Source organism: Gouania willdenowi, chromosome 6, assembly GCF_900634775.1.
Source record: "Gouania willdenowi chromosome 6, fGouWil2.1, whole genome shotgun sequence".
NCBI lineage: Eukaryota > Metazoa > Chordata > Actinopteri > Blenniiformes > Gobiesocidae > Gouania > Gouania willdenowi.
In genome coordinates this window covers 64,750,080-64,767,111 of record NC_041049.1, presented here as the reverse complement: position 1 = coordinate 64,767,111, position 17,032 = coordinate 64,750,080, and the positions used below count along the sequence as shown (strand labels likewise).

At 39.7% G+C, this 17,032-nt stretch overlaps 1 protein-coding gene across 2 annotated transcripts in view; it reads left to right on the top strand.

The window, feature by feature from the left end:
- Positions 1-16,386, top strand: part of wasla (WASP like actin nucleation promoting factor a) — a 33,197-nt gene extending 16,811 nt beyond the window's left edge. For both annotated transcript variants that reach the window (XM_028450451.1, XM_028450450.1), the window contains 6 exons: positions 2,891-3,092; positions 4,348-4,390; positions 9,833-9,986; positions 11,817-12,406; positions 13,058-13,166; positions 15,417-16,386. In XM_028450451.1, coding sequence (XP_028306252.1) covers positions 2,891-3,092; positions 4,348-4,390; positions 9,833-9,986; positions 11,817-12,406; positions 13,058-13,166; positions 15,417-15,478 — 1,160 coding nt within the window. In that variant the 3' untranslated portion in view covers positions 15,479-16,386. The remainder of the gene's footprint in view (positions 1-2,890; positions 3,093-4,347; positions 4,391-9,832; positions 9,987-11,816; positions 12,407-13,057; positions 13,167-15,416) is intronic.
- Positions 16,387-17,032: the final 646 nt, after the last annotated feature.

Below are 17,032 nucleotides of genomic sequence, written 5' to 3'. Positions count from 1 at the left end.
AATAATGTTTTGAATCGATTAATCACGATTTTATTTTGATTCGGTATTGATTGATTAATCTTTCAAATTCTGCTTCAATATTAATAAGATGGTTAAAAACTTCTGACTTAAGTTTTGTCTGCATCCGGCATATTTGCACTGGATGCACTCTTGCGTTGCAGAGGCGCAGTAGTCGATGTTGCTAACGCAAGACTATAGTGTGAGAATACTAGGGTTAGACTAAAAAAAATAATAATCTGTTTCAGCACCCTTAAATTGTATTTGGAACATTTCAATTAAAATGATTAAAGATCGATTGAATCGATTTTTTTTTTTTTTTTTTTTTAACTCAGCTCTTGTATTATTGTTCTCAGATTTGTGCAGTAAAGAGATTAAAATGCTTTTGGTTGATGTAAATATCTAAATATTTAAAGCCAGAGAGGATTTTGATGGTTTTTGTTAATGATGTATTAAAGTTAATTTCCTGATCAGTTGTTTGACCCTCTACAGTTAACTAACAGGTGGTTAAAGAAGCAGCAGCCTGCGCAGCCCCTTTAGTTAGACTTTTTGGTCTGCTTGTAGAAATCCAGTATTCATGGTGGGGGGGACAAGGACTGGGGATTTAGACTGGGATTAGCAGTGGATTAGTAGTTATGTCAGATGTTGCTCTGGTTCTTGGAGATTATAAGGATTTCGAGGACTAGGCACTTCACACTAGAGATATGGGAGACAGACAAGTGTCCAACTTGTGTTTTGGAATGTGACAGTGGTTACTAAAGAGGTTAAACTGGGTTTAGCGAGTGGATATTAACCTATGAGTGTAGGCTGTGGGAGTTTTTCAGGTCTATTATCATCTGTAATTCAAACTAGAGGAGAAACTGAATCCTCACTTTGTCGACAAAAGCAAACCAGTGTGTTTGGTCCAAGTCTGGGACAGGGAGGTGTCCATTGCATCGATTTACTGCCAGATTGTAGAGACTGAGTTCATCGTGCTGCTTTTACCTGTTATCCTCTCCCTCCCCCCCCCACTGCTCCCATAAGATGATACGCTCACCATATGTTGTTACAGAAACTGTGTTGCTGTGCAGTTGTTTACTGATGATTTGTCTGCAAGCGAGCTATTGTCGTTGAGGATTGAAGCAAAACACGCTTTACCTTTGGCCTCAGAGTTTTTCTTCATTAGATCAGGTGTTTGTGCAGTGATTGAGTGGAGTGATACAAAGTGTAGGTGGTCAGAAGCAGCAGTGTATACTGTATAAGGGCCAACTCTCTGATAGTTCATCCAGATTTTTAATGCATTTACAACAACCCGATGTGACACTGTTCTACTGACAGCTTTATTGTGCTGCTACAATAGCATGAAGCTGCTGAAATTTGATCAAAGTATACTGGTCTCCAATCACTGGTCTGGAGCACAGAACAGGGACAATTCAGCACAAGGCAAACAAAAGAGAAAGGACTGGCTGATGCATGTGCAGTATAAATATTTGTATGCTGTTAAATGTGTGTAAAGTCCACATTGTATTCCATCGTGTTTGCTTATATTCCGATTAAAGACTAATAGAAATGTAAAAAAAAAAACATGTAATGTGCAGTAGGTAACATTGTATGCTTGCTAATGCTGGGATAGTAGATCTTGAGTTGAAACAGTGCCTCCTCTCCGTTCTAGACCAATAACCAGTCAAAGGATGAGTCTGTTGTAGTTAATGTCTATAGTTGTAGTTTATGTCCAAGGGCCTCATTTATAAAGCTTGCTTATGCAAAACATTGAGCTTGAAAGTGGCGCCCACCACTTCCAAAGCAGACGCTCAGACGCTTCTTTTCACCGAGGTCACATTTTACACCGCAGTGATGACTGCTGTAAATAACTTCATTTTCATTTATATATGCCATTCCTGTGACTTTTTTTTTTTTTTCTTCCCTTAATCACTCACGCCTTTTTTTCTCGTTTTTTCTTGTGACTCCTGCCACAAACAATCTTAGAATTGGGGCGACCGTGGCTCAGGTGGTAGTGGGTTGTCTTCTGATCAAGAGGTTGGGGGTTCGAACCCAGTACCTGACTATGTGTCGAAGTGTCCTTGGGCGAGACACTGAACCCTAAGTTGCTCCCAGTGGTCGACTAGTGCCTTGCATGGCAGTCCTGTCCCACTGGTGTGTGAATGTGAGAGTGATTGGATGAATGAGCTGATGTGTAAAGCGCTTTGAGACTGCTTCAGTGTGGGGATAAAGTGCTATATAAAATCAAGTCCATTTACCATTTTACCAATCCCAATGGTTATCAGCTTGTTTAGATGCAAATTCCATTCATGAACTCCTTTGCGTTGACTAGAATGTAGAATGTGAGCGTGCCGAGGGCGGAATATGAAGCGAAGCCACCTGCACCAACTTCTAGCTGGGCTGTGATTTATAAAGTGGAAAGTGCGTGCAGGTGAGCGCTGCACAGTTTTATAAATCTGATTTTTTTTTTTTTTTTTTTGGGCGTAGCACATTTTTAGATTTTTGACGTACGTTCACTTTTAGTTTAGATTTTACTCAATGTTTTATAAATGAGGCCCCAGACCTGATGTAAGTCTGACAGGAAGTTTCACTGCTGTGCTGTTGATTTAATTAACACCAAAGCAAATTCACTTCAATATCCACACAAACTGAGACTCATTTGAACCTTTTTAATGTCAGAGATGACTCTAGAAATACTTTATTGTATCGTATAGTTTCCTTTAGTTTATTGACCCATTATTACTTTGTTGTATTATGTGCTTCGTCTGTCAGTCAGGTTCCTAGACATGGTTAAGTCATGTTTGAGCTGCACTTTTTATTCCAGATGTTGGGTTAATGCTACACCATGCTAACAGGAGCTTTACATGTCAGCCACAGATCATTGATGTGTCTCTCTCGACCCCCCCCCTCTCAGGCCCCGCTCTGCCCATGGCCACAGTGGACATCAAGAACCCAGAGATCAACAATGTTAGATTCCACAACTCCCACAACCACCAGCAGCCGTACCACCTCAACAACATGCTGAGCCACAGCGGCCTCGCACGCAAGGACAAGAAAACCAAAGGCAAGAAGAAGAAGCTGACCAAGGCCGACATCGGCACACCCAGCAATTTCCAGTGAGTAGAACTTTGAGCAGCTCTGCACCCAATTTATGCGACAAAACGCTTGTAAACACTAGCTCGGTTTCCATTTCAAATTTTTGCAAAATAAAAAAAGAATTTCTAAATGACGACGAAGTATAATTGAGCTTTGAACATGTTTCCATTGAACGTTGTTTTGGGCAGGGGCCTCGTAACTCCCGTGAAATATTGTCCCGCGAGACTTTGCTTAGGAAGCCAGACACTCAGAACCGCCTTATAACACTTTGTATTCCTTTGTTGTTTCACGTCTAATGTGGCAGTAATAACTTTAAAGCATAATGCTCAGAAATGTCTTCATCTCCTCTTCTGTTTGCACATACCGCCTTATGTTTTCTCAGGGAAAAGTGGTCATGTGACTAGGTATCTCACGTCACGTCACCAATTTACGCCACAAGCTGCCACGTGTATTTGCAGAAAAAGTAAAGCGCTTTTGCGACACATTTCAAAATTGAAAAGTCTAAAATTCCTCCACATGAAAGCGTAAAAACTTTTTAGCGACATTTGAGTGTTTTTTTTTTTTAATTCAGGTGTTTCCATTACCAGTTTCTATTACGCTATTTACATTTTGCACAAAGGGTAATGGAAACGCAGCTAGTGAATTACATTAATAATGAATGAATTGGTGCAATATAACGGTAGGGTAGCACTTTCCTTTTGCATGTTTGATTGTGGTCAGTTGTTCTGACCACAATCTGGTCATAAATCTGACCATAAACTTGTCTGAATGTGACTCCTGAACAGGACTGAGTTTTACACCCCTGGTGTAAGGGTTAATCAGTCATTCTAATAGTAATGTAAAGTCTCCACATACATCAAACTAAACGTACATAATGAGTTTCTAGAGAAGTTGAGACGTGGATCCATTTGTTTTCATAGCAGAAGCAGTATTAGCCAAATCAGGTGTGCTGTTTGGAAATATTAGTTTGAATGTAAGATCTGATGAAACTTGCAGACAATGGAACAAGCAGAGAGAGCACAGTAAAGAGTGGAAATGTTTGGTTCCTGTGCTGTCGGTACACTGTGATCCAGCAGCAGCTGTAAACATGTTACGTTAGAGTCGGAAAGCGCTCAATGGGCGCTCTGTCAGGTTGTGACTCATAGATATGTGTGGGTTCACTATTCAGTACACACACACACACACACACACACGATTAACAGCTGATGGGCTTCTGTATGTTTCCTTGTTGAACCTGTTCCTGGTCTCACTGAACCACTGTCCCATTCTCCACAGGCACATCGGTCACGTGGGATGGGACCCTAACACCGGTTTTGATGTGAGTATGCTTCACTTTTTTCACACACACACACACACACACACACACACACACACACACACACACACACACAATAGTAGCTTGTGAGATGGCATCACGATGCAATCACAACAGGCTCTTTTTGTTTGAGCCTCATTGTCACAAACCTGTCACTGTGTCTGAAGAGCAGCTCAGATTACCGCTGAGGGGTTTGTGAATACTAAAGTAAGTCACACCAAATATAGCTCCAAAAGTCAAGTTTAAGGAAAAATGTAGCATTTCAGAGCATAAACAATTGCTACACTTCCTTATAAAGTTAATTCAAAGGTAAAACACCTGTAGGGTCATGTGACAAAGATAAACACACTGCAAAACATAATATAGAGTCCCCTCCAAAAGTATTGGAACTGCAAGGTCAATTCCTTTGCTTTTTGTTGTATACTGAAGACATTTGGGTTTCAGATCAAAACATGAACAGTTGAAAAGTTCAGAGTTCCAGCTTCAAGATGTGTTAAACAACTCAGGAAAGAGCACCTTTTGTTTGAACGCACCCTCTTTTAAAGTGAGCAAAAGTATTGTAACAGACATTAATAAATTTAAACTTAAAAGTGAATAACATTTCATATTTGGTGGCATGACCCTTACTTGCAATAACTGCATCAAGCCTGTGACCCATTGACTTCACCAGACTGTTGCATTCATTATTTGAAATGTTTTTTCTGGCCTTTACTGCAGCCTCTTTCAGTTCTTATTTGTTTCTGGGAGTTTCTCCCTTCAGTCTCCTCTTCGGGAGGTAAAATGCTCTATTTGGTTAAGGTCCAGTTATTGACTTGGCCAATCTAAGACCTTCCACTTTCCCCTGATGAAGTCCTTTATTGTGTTGGCAATGTGTTTTTGCTCATTGTCTTGTTGCATGATGAAGCTTCTCCCAATTAGTTTGGATGCATTTTTCTGTAAATTGCCAGACAAAATGGTTTTGTAGACTTCACAATTAATTCTGCTGCTACCATCATGAGTTACATCATCAATAAAGACAAGTGAGCCTGTTCCAGAAGCAGCCATGCAAGCCCAAGCAACGACATTACCTCCACCATGCCTCACAGATGAGCTTGTGTGTTTTGGATCATAAGCAGATCCTTTCTTTCTCCTTACTTTGGCTTTTCCATCACTTTGGTAGAGGTTCATCTTTGTCTCATCATTCCATAAAACTTTGTTCCAAAACTTTTGTGACTTGTCTCTGTACTTCTTTGCAAAATCCAATCTGGCCTTCTGATTCTTTTTGCTGATGAGTGGTTTGTGTCTTGTGGTATGGCCTCTATATTTCTTCTCTTAAAGTCTTCTTCGAACGGTAGATTGTGATACCTTCACCCCTGCCCTGTGGAGGTTGGCAGTGATGTCACTGACTGTTGTCTGGGCGTTTTTTCACTGCTCTCGCGATGTTTCTGTCATCAACTGCTGTTGCTACCCTTGGCCGACCTTTTGATGTCTGTTGCTCAGTACACCAGTAGTTTCTTTCTTTTTCAGGACATTCCAAATTATTGTATTGGCTATGCCCAATGTTTGTGCAATAGCTCTGATCTATTTTCCCTCTTCTCTCAGCTTCAAAATGGTTTGCTTTTCTCCCATAAACATCTCTCTGGTCTTCATGTTTGCTTAACATCAAATGCAGTTTTCACAGGTGAAACTCAAAGCCAAAAACAAGAACTATTCAATGTTTAAGCAATCAACCTAAAAGGCAACACCTGAGCAACTAGAAACGCCCATCAGTCACATGTTCCAATATTTTGCTCACTTGAAAAGAGGGTGGGTTTAAACAAAAGGTGCTCTGTCCTGAGTTGTTTAACACATCTAGATGTAAATAACGTGAAATAAAAGCTGGAACTCTGAACTTTTCTCATATTCATGTTTTGATCTGAAACCCAAATGTCTTCAGTATACAACAAGAACAAAGGAATTGACCTTGCCATTCCAATACTTTTGGAGGGGACTGTATAATTCATATTGTTAAATTCATGTAATGTAAAGAGAACCACAATATTACAAATAATAATAATAAATTAAATAAAGTATTACGTTTAAATCCAAAAGCAACAATACTGATGTTCATTTAGTCACACACGACCGTGTAAAATAAACAAAGGAAAGGAAATCTATGTCAAACAAAGCCAGAGAATTTCAGAAATATATACAGTATACCACAAATTGTATCTTAACATAAATATCTCTCGCAGAATATTAAAAAAAAAAAATTGAAAGGTTTTTTTAAACATACAATGCAATGAGAGACATTTACACATAGAAAACCATCAAACAGTCTTCATTAAGTCTTTTAGGAGATAATGTGTATATTGTGAATATATTCATCACATCAAACCACATAAAAACTTGTCTAGTGAATGGATCAAGATTAGTAAAACTGTTTTATTCAGTTATATTTAGTAAATACCATTTTATTAACATTGTTGCAGCTGTGTTTTTCTATTTCACTTTAAACTGCAATATGTCAATGATACCACTAGATGGCGGAAGAACACTGAGCAAGATCTCAGTGCTACAAGGCAGCAGAACTCACTTATTTATTTATTGTGTGTTTTGTTAGAAACACACACTCGCGCGTGCATGTGCTGCTGTTGATGTCACGGTGGGTGTTTCCTCCTTGTCCCATCAACGTGCTGCCATCCGGTCACACCCGGAATAAAGGATGAGGGTTACAAACTAAATACAATTATAGTACACTGAGCCAACTACACTAAAATCAAGAAGCTGTCAGGTTAAAATGTTAGAACTACTCATTTTTCAATACAAATGCATATATTACTATATGTGAAGGGTCCAATTACAAGCTGTTACATATTGTATGGGAAGAACTGAAAGCCATGAAGGTGAAAATGACCTTCCTTCTTTTTTTTATTTGTTTGTCATTAGAAAATGGTTTTCCATCATTTATAAGTGGATTCTTTGTTTTAAACTGACTTTGGACAAAGATTTAGTCAGACATTGTACTGTGTTGGAGCAGCTAATGTCTGTCTCTAATTCAACATAAAGCACATCACTGTGAGCTCACTTTACCCTGCGTTGCATCATGTCAGAAGCTTTTGGTGATGCAAAAACAAAGGACGGCGCACAGAAGCTTCTTCAAGGAGACGTTCCTTTGATTTAAATCTCTTCTAAGGCTGTCAGTAAGGTTTCAGTGCACACATAAAATATCATCTGTAATCACACAAATTAATGTGGTCACCAATCTTTACTTTAAAGGTTTACCATGCAAGAGTGTTTTAAGGCTGAGCTGATGACAGCGTGTCAGAAAAATCACAGCAGTCTGACAGAAACACGAGCTGTTATATCAGGGATGTCAAAGTCATTTTAGTTCAGGGGCCAGAAACAATCTTACGTTAGGCCTGGGCCGATTACAGATTTTGCTGGATGATATATTGTCCCACAAATTATTGGTGATGAACGATATTATTGTTGGAATTTTTTTTGGACCGAATTCACCACTAATGTAATGATAACATATCATAATAATGCAAGTATGCCCTTTCAAATGCAATCAACTTTTATTTCTCATTAGAATTTTTTACCATTGTAATTGGAATGTCAAGATAAAATAAAACAAACACTTAAAATAAAATGAACTCTCAGTCTCTGTTAGCAAAAAATTGCACTTTAATAAATATCACAAACAGAAACAATAAAATAAACCCTGTCTCTGTTAAGGAAAAAAAACACCTCAAATGCAGAACCTCACACAACCAAAGCGATAAATAAAATGGTTTATCAAGTCTCTCTCAAAAAACAAAATTGCACTTGCAATAAATATGAAACATTGAGGCACAGAGGTATATAGTTGTCCATTCCTTAACAGGTAACACTTCCAGTCCAGTTAGAACCTTTGTAAACAACAATGTTAGCGGCCCCGCCTCCCCCTGTTTCATTCTGTTCCGTTTTTATTCAGTCTTAAACCAAACAGAATGGACCAAATACTTTCTAGTTTACTACGTTCATTCTGCTATGGAACAAACATGCAGGGGCTGAGGGTGAATCCATTGGTCATCCAGCCTGTTTGGAGGCTAAAGACGAGGAAAACAAAATACTTCGACTTAGCTTGGTGGCTAGCCCCGCTCGACATCCCCGCTTCTGCTTCCGATCATACTGCTTACGTCTCCTCCGCTTGTGGACACCGCTGGTGTGAGGCTCCACAGGCCGCTGGGTGTAGCCGGCGTAGCAATCCAAAGCTACGTAGTAGGTCCAGAGTTGCCGCATATACCGGACTATAACGGTTTGATTTACCTAAATCTAAGATTGCCTGGCGGTGGTATACTATTTTAGAGTAATTATGCTGCAGGTTCACTGAGAAATTATTTGAACTGACTGAGTTTATTATCCGTTGCTAACGCTAGCCTCTGTAGCCGACTGGCGTGCCGCCAATTACGTATGAATATGGCAATATACCGAGGCCGGCAAACTTACGAGGTAGTTTTATTTACCGTCCGGTTAATTGATTTATCAAATATCGGCCCAGGCCTATCTTAAGTGGGCCGCAGATTTTAGGCGTAAACACTGTGGGATGTTGAGCCACTCCCTGAACCCTAACTGCTCGTGTTGTACGTCACTTTGAATGAAAGTGTCTGCTAAATGCTAAACTTGTAATTGTAATGTAAGGTGTGAACAATATCCAGGCAATAAGTAACAGATAACAGTCTCTGCAGGATTTTTCTGACCAATATTTATTTAATTTGTGGAAATTATGTGAAATAGAGTAAAATTTAGTTTTCCTAACAATTTGAGATTTAAAATGACTGCAGTTGTATTAAAATCATGGGAAAATTGCCGTCCTCCAAATATTGTGAAGTTTCATTGAATTTTTTAACTTTCTCTTGAAAGAGAGAGAGGGGAAAGTTAACAAATTAAATCTGTAAAAATATAGGTTTAATGTTTATTTTTTAGTTAAAAATGTTAATCACACTAAATATGACCAGCAACTCACAAAATGACACCAAAAACACACAAAATGATGATAGAAATTATCTTGATTAGAATGTTGTAGTCAGACAAAGGGGGTACGTGGATTCAGAAATAAGAGAAACGGGGTACTTAGGCCAATAAAGTTAGAGAACCACTGGTCTAAAGGGCCAGATTAGTGTAGGACACTTGTTATATTGTCAGCATGTAGCTTAACTTTCTGGCCACTAGGTGTCACTAATAAAACATGCAATCTGGTCTGCTGATGATTACATTTCAAAGATCCATGTGTCCATTTATACTCATTAATTAATTAAACATGTTTGTAACTTTACTGAACTAAACAATAACTGTTCCCTCACCAGGGCAGCATCTCACAGACTTAATTGCTGAAACTTATTTTACATTACCCCTGATATAGTGTAGCCTCCTGAGCAGCAGGGTGTGTGTGTGTGTGTACGTGTGTTTGGTGTTTGACCATGTCCTCTTCTGTGTGGACAGCTCAACAATTTAGACCCGGAGCTGAAGAACCTGTTTGACATGTGCGGCATCTCCGAGGCTCAGCTGAAGGACCGCGAGACATCCAAGGTCATCTACGACTTCATCGAGAAGAAGGGAGGGGTGGAGGCGGTGAAGAACGAACTGAGGAGGCAGGGTGAGGGAGGACACACACACACACACACACACACACACACACACACACACACACACACATCTGTTCTATTCTATTTCATTTCACAAACAAACTAAACAAGCAGGCCGATACAGACGGTTTTGTATCTTAAAGTGCATGTTGCAAATTGTGACATATTGCTGAAAATGTAAAAAGGAGACAAAAATGCTTGATGATAGAACAGGAAATACAGGAGTGAAAGTCATGCTATACAAAACCATATACAGTCATGGCCAAAATGATTTGCTCCCCTGCACTTCTGTCAGATATTGCGCCACTTCTCCCAGAAAATTGTTGATTTTACAAAGGCATTGGTGATCACAAGTTTATTTCTTGTGTTTTTATTGAAACAACACAAAAAAGCCAGACTGGAGTTTGCTAAAACTTACCTGAGGAAGCCAAAATCCTTCTGGGAGAATGTCCTGTGGACAGATGAGACCAAAGTAGAGCTTTTTGGTAAAGCACATCATTGTACTGTTAACAGAAAACAAAATGAGGATTTTGAAGAAAAGAACGTGGTCCCTACGGTCAAATATGGCAGAGGTTCACTGATGTTTTGGGGTTGCTTTGTTGCTTCTGGCATCGGATGCCTTGACTTCATGAAATCTGAATACTACTAAAGACTTTTGGGGCACAATATAGGGCCCAGTGTCAGAAAGCTGGGTCTCTGTCAGAGGTCATGGGTCCTCCAGCAGGACAATAACCCAAAGCACACTTCAAAAAGCAACCAAAGCTGACTTAAAACAAAGCGCTGGAGAGTTCTAAAGTGGCCAGCAATGAGTCCAGATCTGAATCACATAGAACACCTGTGGAGCGATATGAAAACAGCAGTTGGGAGAAGGTACCCTTTCAAATCTAAGGAACCTGGAGCAGTTGGCAAAAGAAGAGTGGTCCAAAATTCCAGTAGAGAGGTGTAAAAAACTCATTGATGGTTACAGACAGCGATTTATTTGTTATTTCTTCCACAGGGTGTGGTACCAAATATTAAGTTGAGGGTGCCAATCATTTTGTCCAGTTCATTTTTGGTTCTATGTAGAATGAAATCAGACTTGGCTATTTTTTCTCTCTGCCTTTTTGTGTTGTTCCAATGCAAACAAAAGAAATAAACATGTGAATACTAATGCATTTGTATTTTTAACAATTTTCTGGGAGAAGTGGTGCATTATCTGACAGAAGTGCAGGGGTGCCAATAATTTTGGCCATGACTGTAAACTATATATATATAACTGATGATTTCTATACATCAGTAAACATTTCAGTTCACATGCAGTATTCATCAATAACAAGTTTAGGAATATAGAGGAATCATTTCCGGAGGTAATGAAAAAAGGGGGACCAGGTTTTCTTAAATGATGGGGTATTGCTTTTTATGGAGGCTTAGTTTTTCAAGATTTAATTGGTCTGTGAGTAAGCCTAACCATTGGTTTATAGAGAATTTTGTTCGGTTTTTCCAGTTTAAAAGTACAGTTTTTTTGCAATGGTTAATATATTGCATGAATGGTTTGTAGGGATTGGGAATGGTTAACAATGAAATATCTCCAAGTATTATAATCATGGGAAAGAGAGGAATGCTGAGGGTGAGGATTTCACACATCTGCATCTTCAATGAAAGATCTCACATAATCTCATTTCCAAAAGACTTCAGCTTAATGGGAAGTGGAGATGACGTGGTTATGAAAATGAAAAATGTATCATTTAATTCATTAAATATGGAAAAAATTCATGATGAAAAGAAAGTATTCGACAGCGTAATATAAACATTCTTCTAATGTTTTAAAGTTTTGACCATGTTTTTGTCCGTTTCCCATGCAGCCCCTCCTCCACCTCCGTCCCGTGGGGGCCCCCCACCCCCGCCTCCCCCTCCTCACAATAGCGCCCCACCACCACCTCCGCCGCCGTCCAGAGGGGGCCGGGGTGCCCCTCCTCCTCCGCCTCCGTCCAGAGCCCCCGCTTCTGCTCCTCCGCCCCCGCCCCCTTCCAGACCAGGAACACTGGGGGCTCCGCCTCCTCCACCACCCCCCACCAGGGGGAGCCATCACCAACCACCTCCTCCACCCCATCACCACCATCAGCCTCCCCCTCCTCCATCCTCCTCGCACTCCTCCCCCCAAGCTCCACCTCCTCCACCACCTCCTGCTTCCCACCATCAGCCTCCAGTATGTGGCGGTCCAGCTCCGCCCCCTCCACCACCCCCACCCCCTCCACCTCCTCCACCTGAGTTGGATGGCAGCGGTGGAGACTCCCCCCACTCACCGAGCCCAGGGGGGAAATCAGCGCTGCTGGAGCAGATCAGGGGCGGGACTCAGCTGAAGAAGGTGGAGCAGAACAACCGAGCTCCTTCCACCAATACGGGACGCGACGCACTGCTAGACCAGATACGACAGGGGATCCAGCTGAAGACCGTAAGACTGATTTAAGATCACACATCACAGGAAGAATGTTTGAGTTCATGTTCTTATGAGTTTACACATGTTTTTACTTCTTAAAGAGGAACTAAACCCCATGTGCTGAATACACATGTATTTGGGTATTAAGTAAGTGCTGTTGATTCATCATAATCCAGCTATTAATCTTTTAGTAAAAGTATATCTATAAAGAGCTGATTCTGTTCTAATCACAGTGTTCATCAAGCTATGTGTGTATTACAGACACATTGTGTGTGTATCCCCATTTGTTTCTGCGTTTGTGTGCACTATGCATCTCTATGACGCTGTCTCATCTTTTTTTTAAATTTATTTCAAGCCTGAACACATCAGTCAAAATCTGTTTACACTTTAACGGGTGATTGAGTGCTTTGCAAAGCGTCATGAATATCAAATCTCCTGCAAAATCACCAAATACAGAAAACTGTGGAATGCCAGAATTCACCACTCGAAACGGACTAAACCCTCACGTACGTGTATTGAGAGCATATTGCATCCTAATCCAAACGAAAGTGGGAACTGAGAGTGCAGTTTGTGGTCAAAACATTGTGCTGTTCATAGTGCATCTTCAACTCCTTGTATGTGTGTTTTACAAACTATTATTTATTTGACTAGTTCTTTGCTCCTCAGGTGTCCGACCTCCCAGAATCAGGTCCTCCAACGCCGGCTCCGACTGCAAGTATTGTTGGAGCTCTAATGGAAGTGATGCAGAAGAGAAGCAAAGCCATCCATTCATCTGGTAATTAATAAGCCGTTAGACAAGAGACGTACACAAGCTATTGTGTACGGACACAGGGTTCCCACGGATCCTTAAAAAGTCTTTAAAGGCATGAAATTCACAAATCTAAAAATAAGGCCTTAATTGTCAATAAAATGTCTGAAAACAATGTTTCAAAATTCTTAAATTTTAACACGTAATAAGTATGATTTTATGATGTAATCAGTCTCACATTTCAAAATAAATGGTGATTTTCACTTTTTAAATATATATATATATATAAACATGGAAAACACTGGAAAAAAATTACCCTCACCCTATGCAATTATTGTGGCATTATTTTTTTACTGTGAATTGGTCTTAAATTTAACTTCAAATGGCATTAAAAAGTATTGAATTTAAATTGACTAAACCTGTTGGAACTCTGTATACCATTGGTGTTCGGACATTAGTCACAAGCATACATTTAGCACAATGTTTGTATTATGAGTTATTAAATTCAACTTTATTTATATAGCACAAATTACAACAAAAGTAATCTCTTAGTGCTATCAAATTATAAAATTTGTAATAAGAAGGAAAAAAACCCAACAAAATCCACATGAACAAGCATTTAGCAACAGTGGGAAGAAAAAACTCCCTATTAACAGGAAGAAATCTCCAGCAGAACCAGGTTCAGAGGTGGCAGCCATCTGCTCCAACTGGTTGAGTTTAGTGGACAGAAGGACCAACAGAACAGGATAGAGAGATAGAGAACATCAGAGTGTCCCAGACTAGTTGAGCCGTGAACCACAGATCAGGAACTTCCAGCTTCAAGACACCTGAAACAGAGGAGAGACAGGACGAGGAGAAGGCACAGACTGCAGAAAAACATGATACAGTATTAACAGGTCTGCCTGCATTGTTCTGGGCTTTGTTCCTAGTTGTTAGGTTAATGCTTGTTAGAAAGGTGACGAATCTCTTCCCGTAGATTGGTAAACTAGCGGCGACTCCATGGTCTGTAAATCTGACAGTTACAGACGAACCCATGTCCACTCTAATGGTTAGGTTAACACTATTATATGGTATAAATTGTACTGACATGTATTATTCTGACTGCTCCTTTTTAGTTATTTATGTCATATGAAGATGTATGAGAGCAGCATTAATGTCACCCAGTTTTTCATCAGAGATCAGTGGTTTGCTGAATCTGACCAGGTGTATTGATTGATCATACTTTATTAACCCATGAGGGGAAGTTCAGTTTCACTTACATCCCGACAAAAAGCAACATGAAAAGACAATCACATATAACATGGGGGAACAGGAGAACTGTGGAGCAGCCAGCAGCAAGGCGGCGCTCCGTTTCTTAGATGAGAAATATGCAAGAATGGGTAAAGAGAGGAGGTAATAAAGGCAAAACCAAGCTAGGCCCTTGTAAAGAGGTGCGGAGTTTGAGATCATGAAAAAACTCCTCAGCAAACATTGCAAAAAAAACCAACAAACGCAACATTCAATTCAATACAAGAGCACTTTGGCACAGGGGAGGTCTTAGCATAGGTAGTTGCAGGTCAGCCACTGGATGGCGCTGCCCCCACAGCTCGCCTCCTGCTACCATCTACTGAGAGGGAGGAGGGGTTGGGGGCCAGGGGAGACTGTCAAGAAACAGGTTGTGTATGTAATGTAGGAGTGAGAGTCAGTGACGTGTGAGCGTATGCCTGTTTTCTGAGACTCTGCCACAGTCTCGCACAGTTTGTCTCAAAAGCCGATGACATGGAACGGCTTTGTTGTAGAGATGACCTCAAGAGTTTGTTAACCGAGCCAGATCCCAGGTGTTCATGGAAACTGAACGTCGCATCAACATCCATCCGTGGAAGAGGATGGAGAAAAAACAGACATTGACAGGAGGCTGTTCATCTCAGGGGCCGAATGAGATGAGTTGTTTTCAGATGAGTTAGACAGAACATTGACAGCAGCGCTATTGTTCCAATAATGTGGCCATTTCCCTTGACACAATCTCTCCACTCTCCTTAAAGTTTTCATGATGGAATCCTTCTGAGAGTTCGGCCCCTTTCCGTCATTGACGGCTTCCAATAATGCTGCCAACGTAATCCGAATTTTGTGATGAATCAGGAAAATGCCAGTTCCAAAAAGCAGAAGACCTGTCATCATAATTTCAGTCTGGTCTGTGGACGTATTCCCTGTCCTCAGGATATACAAGCTTTCCCATTGCCCGACCTCCTCCTTGACATGTTTCTAACAGCAATTATTTTTACCTTCTTGTTTCTCCAGATGAGGACGAGGATGACGATGAAGACGAGGACTTTGAGGAAGATGATGAATGGGACGACTAGCTTTCATTTCCTGCTCTACCAACGACTGACACTAGAATAACTCCTAATCTTTCAAAATCTGACTAAAATATAAATGTTTTACGAAGTTGCTGTATATTTATTTTTGCTCTTTTTTAAAAAAAAAAAACAGAAAAGGATTATTAACCTGTGCAATACCTCATCCGTTATGTCCGTTATCACCGCATCCCCCCATTTTCCCAAAGCACTTAAATCTGTCCTCAGCACTAGCACCAGTCTGTGCTTCATCCTCCTCTTCATTCCTTGGTTTAGAAACGTTTAGACCACACCGTCTTAGTGTTTGTTAGTGATGGGTTTCAATGGAAATATGACACTATTTTTTTACCCTGGTTTGGGTTGTTTTAGTTTTTTTGTTTTTGTTTTGTACCTTCCTACTAAATGATAGCTTAGTGATCTTACTTTTTCTAAAGACATTGGACGACCAAAACGCGTTGAAACGCTAACTTTGTTTTTTATTTTCTACCTAATTAAAGATGTTTATTTGCACACAGCCGTTACCTTAGTTTGGTGTCCTGTTTGTTCATCTGTCATCAGTAAGTGGTCTTTGTTTGAGGTTTAATTTGGGGAGGGGGGTGTTACTGTGAAAGACAGCTGAGCATAGGTTTTATGTTTTTATTTCAGGGTTGGTTGTTTTTAGTTGTGACCAGGGTTGGGGTCAATTACATTTTTCAGTTACAATTAGATTTTTATTTACCCATGTTAAATTACAATTAAATTATAATTAAATGTTTTATCCTCAGAAAGTCAATTAGAATAATGTTCTCAATAACTAAAGTTTATTTACAATTAATCACCATTACGGAGCCTGAATTAAATAACCTAATAAAAGTTAACTTTCCTCTCGTGTTAGCTTTCTGTTAGCATCTCTCCTAAAACAGTTGTAAAATACACTAAAAACAAATATCTATCATCTAATTTCTTTCCTATCTATATGTTACCTTGTTAGGCTTCCTAATCAATAAAGATGTATATATATATATATATATATTTTTTTTTTTTAATGAAAAAATGTGGGAAAGCTTGATATGAAACATAATTTGATAGTTAACTACATGTATGTAGAACTGTAACATGGTTCCCCAGTTTTATGTTGAATCATAATCGACAATTTTTATAGGATTTCCATGGCAATTACAATTACAAAGTCAATTATCTAAAGTAAATTACAATTTATTTAAGATTTCAAACAGATTTTTAAATTTAAAATTATAACGTGATAGTTATTATCAATTATGCAATTATAATTGAACCCAACCCTGGTTGTGACATCATTCCTTGCAACTCATATCACATCAGAAAGGATGGTGTTAGTGTTCATCTTGTCCCATCGCTCCATGGTGTTTTTTTTTATGCAATCCAACTGTAAAAGCCTCCTAATGATAAGCTATCCAAGAAGAACCAAAGGTGGCATTTGCAAAGCAGCTGGGATTCCACATCTGTTAACAATGTTAGTAATCTGCACTCATTTCAACTTTAGAGATTTTTCGCCTAATGCTGCATCGAGGCGCCTCACTCTGACATCAAACCTGTGAAGAC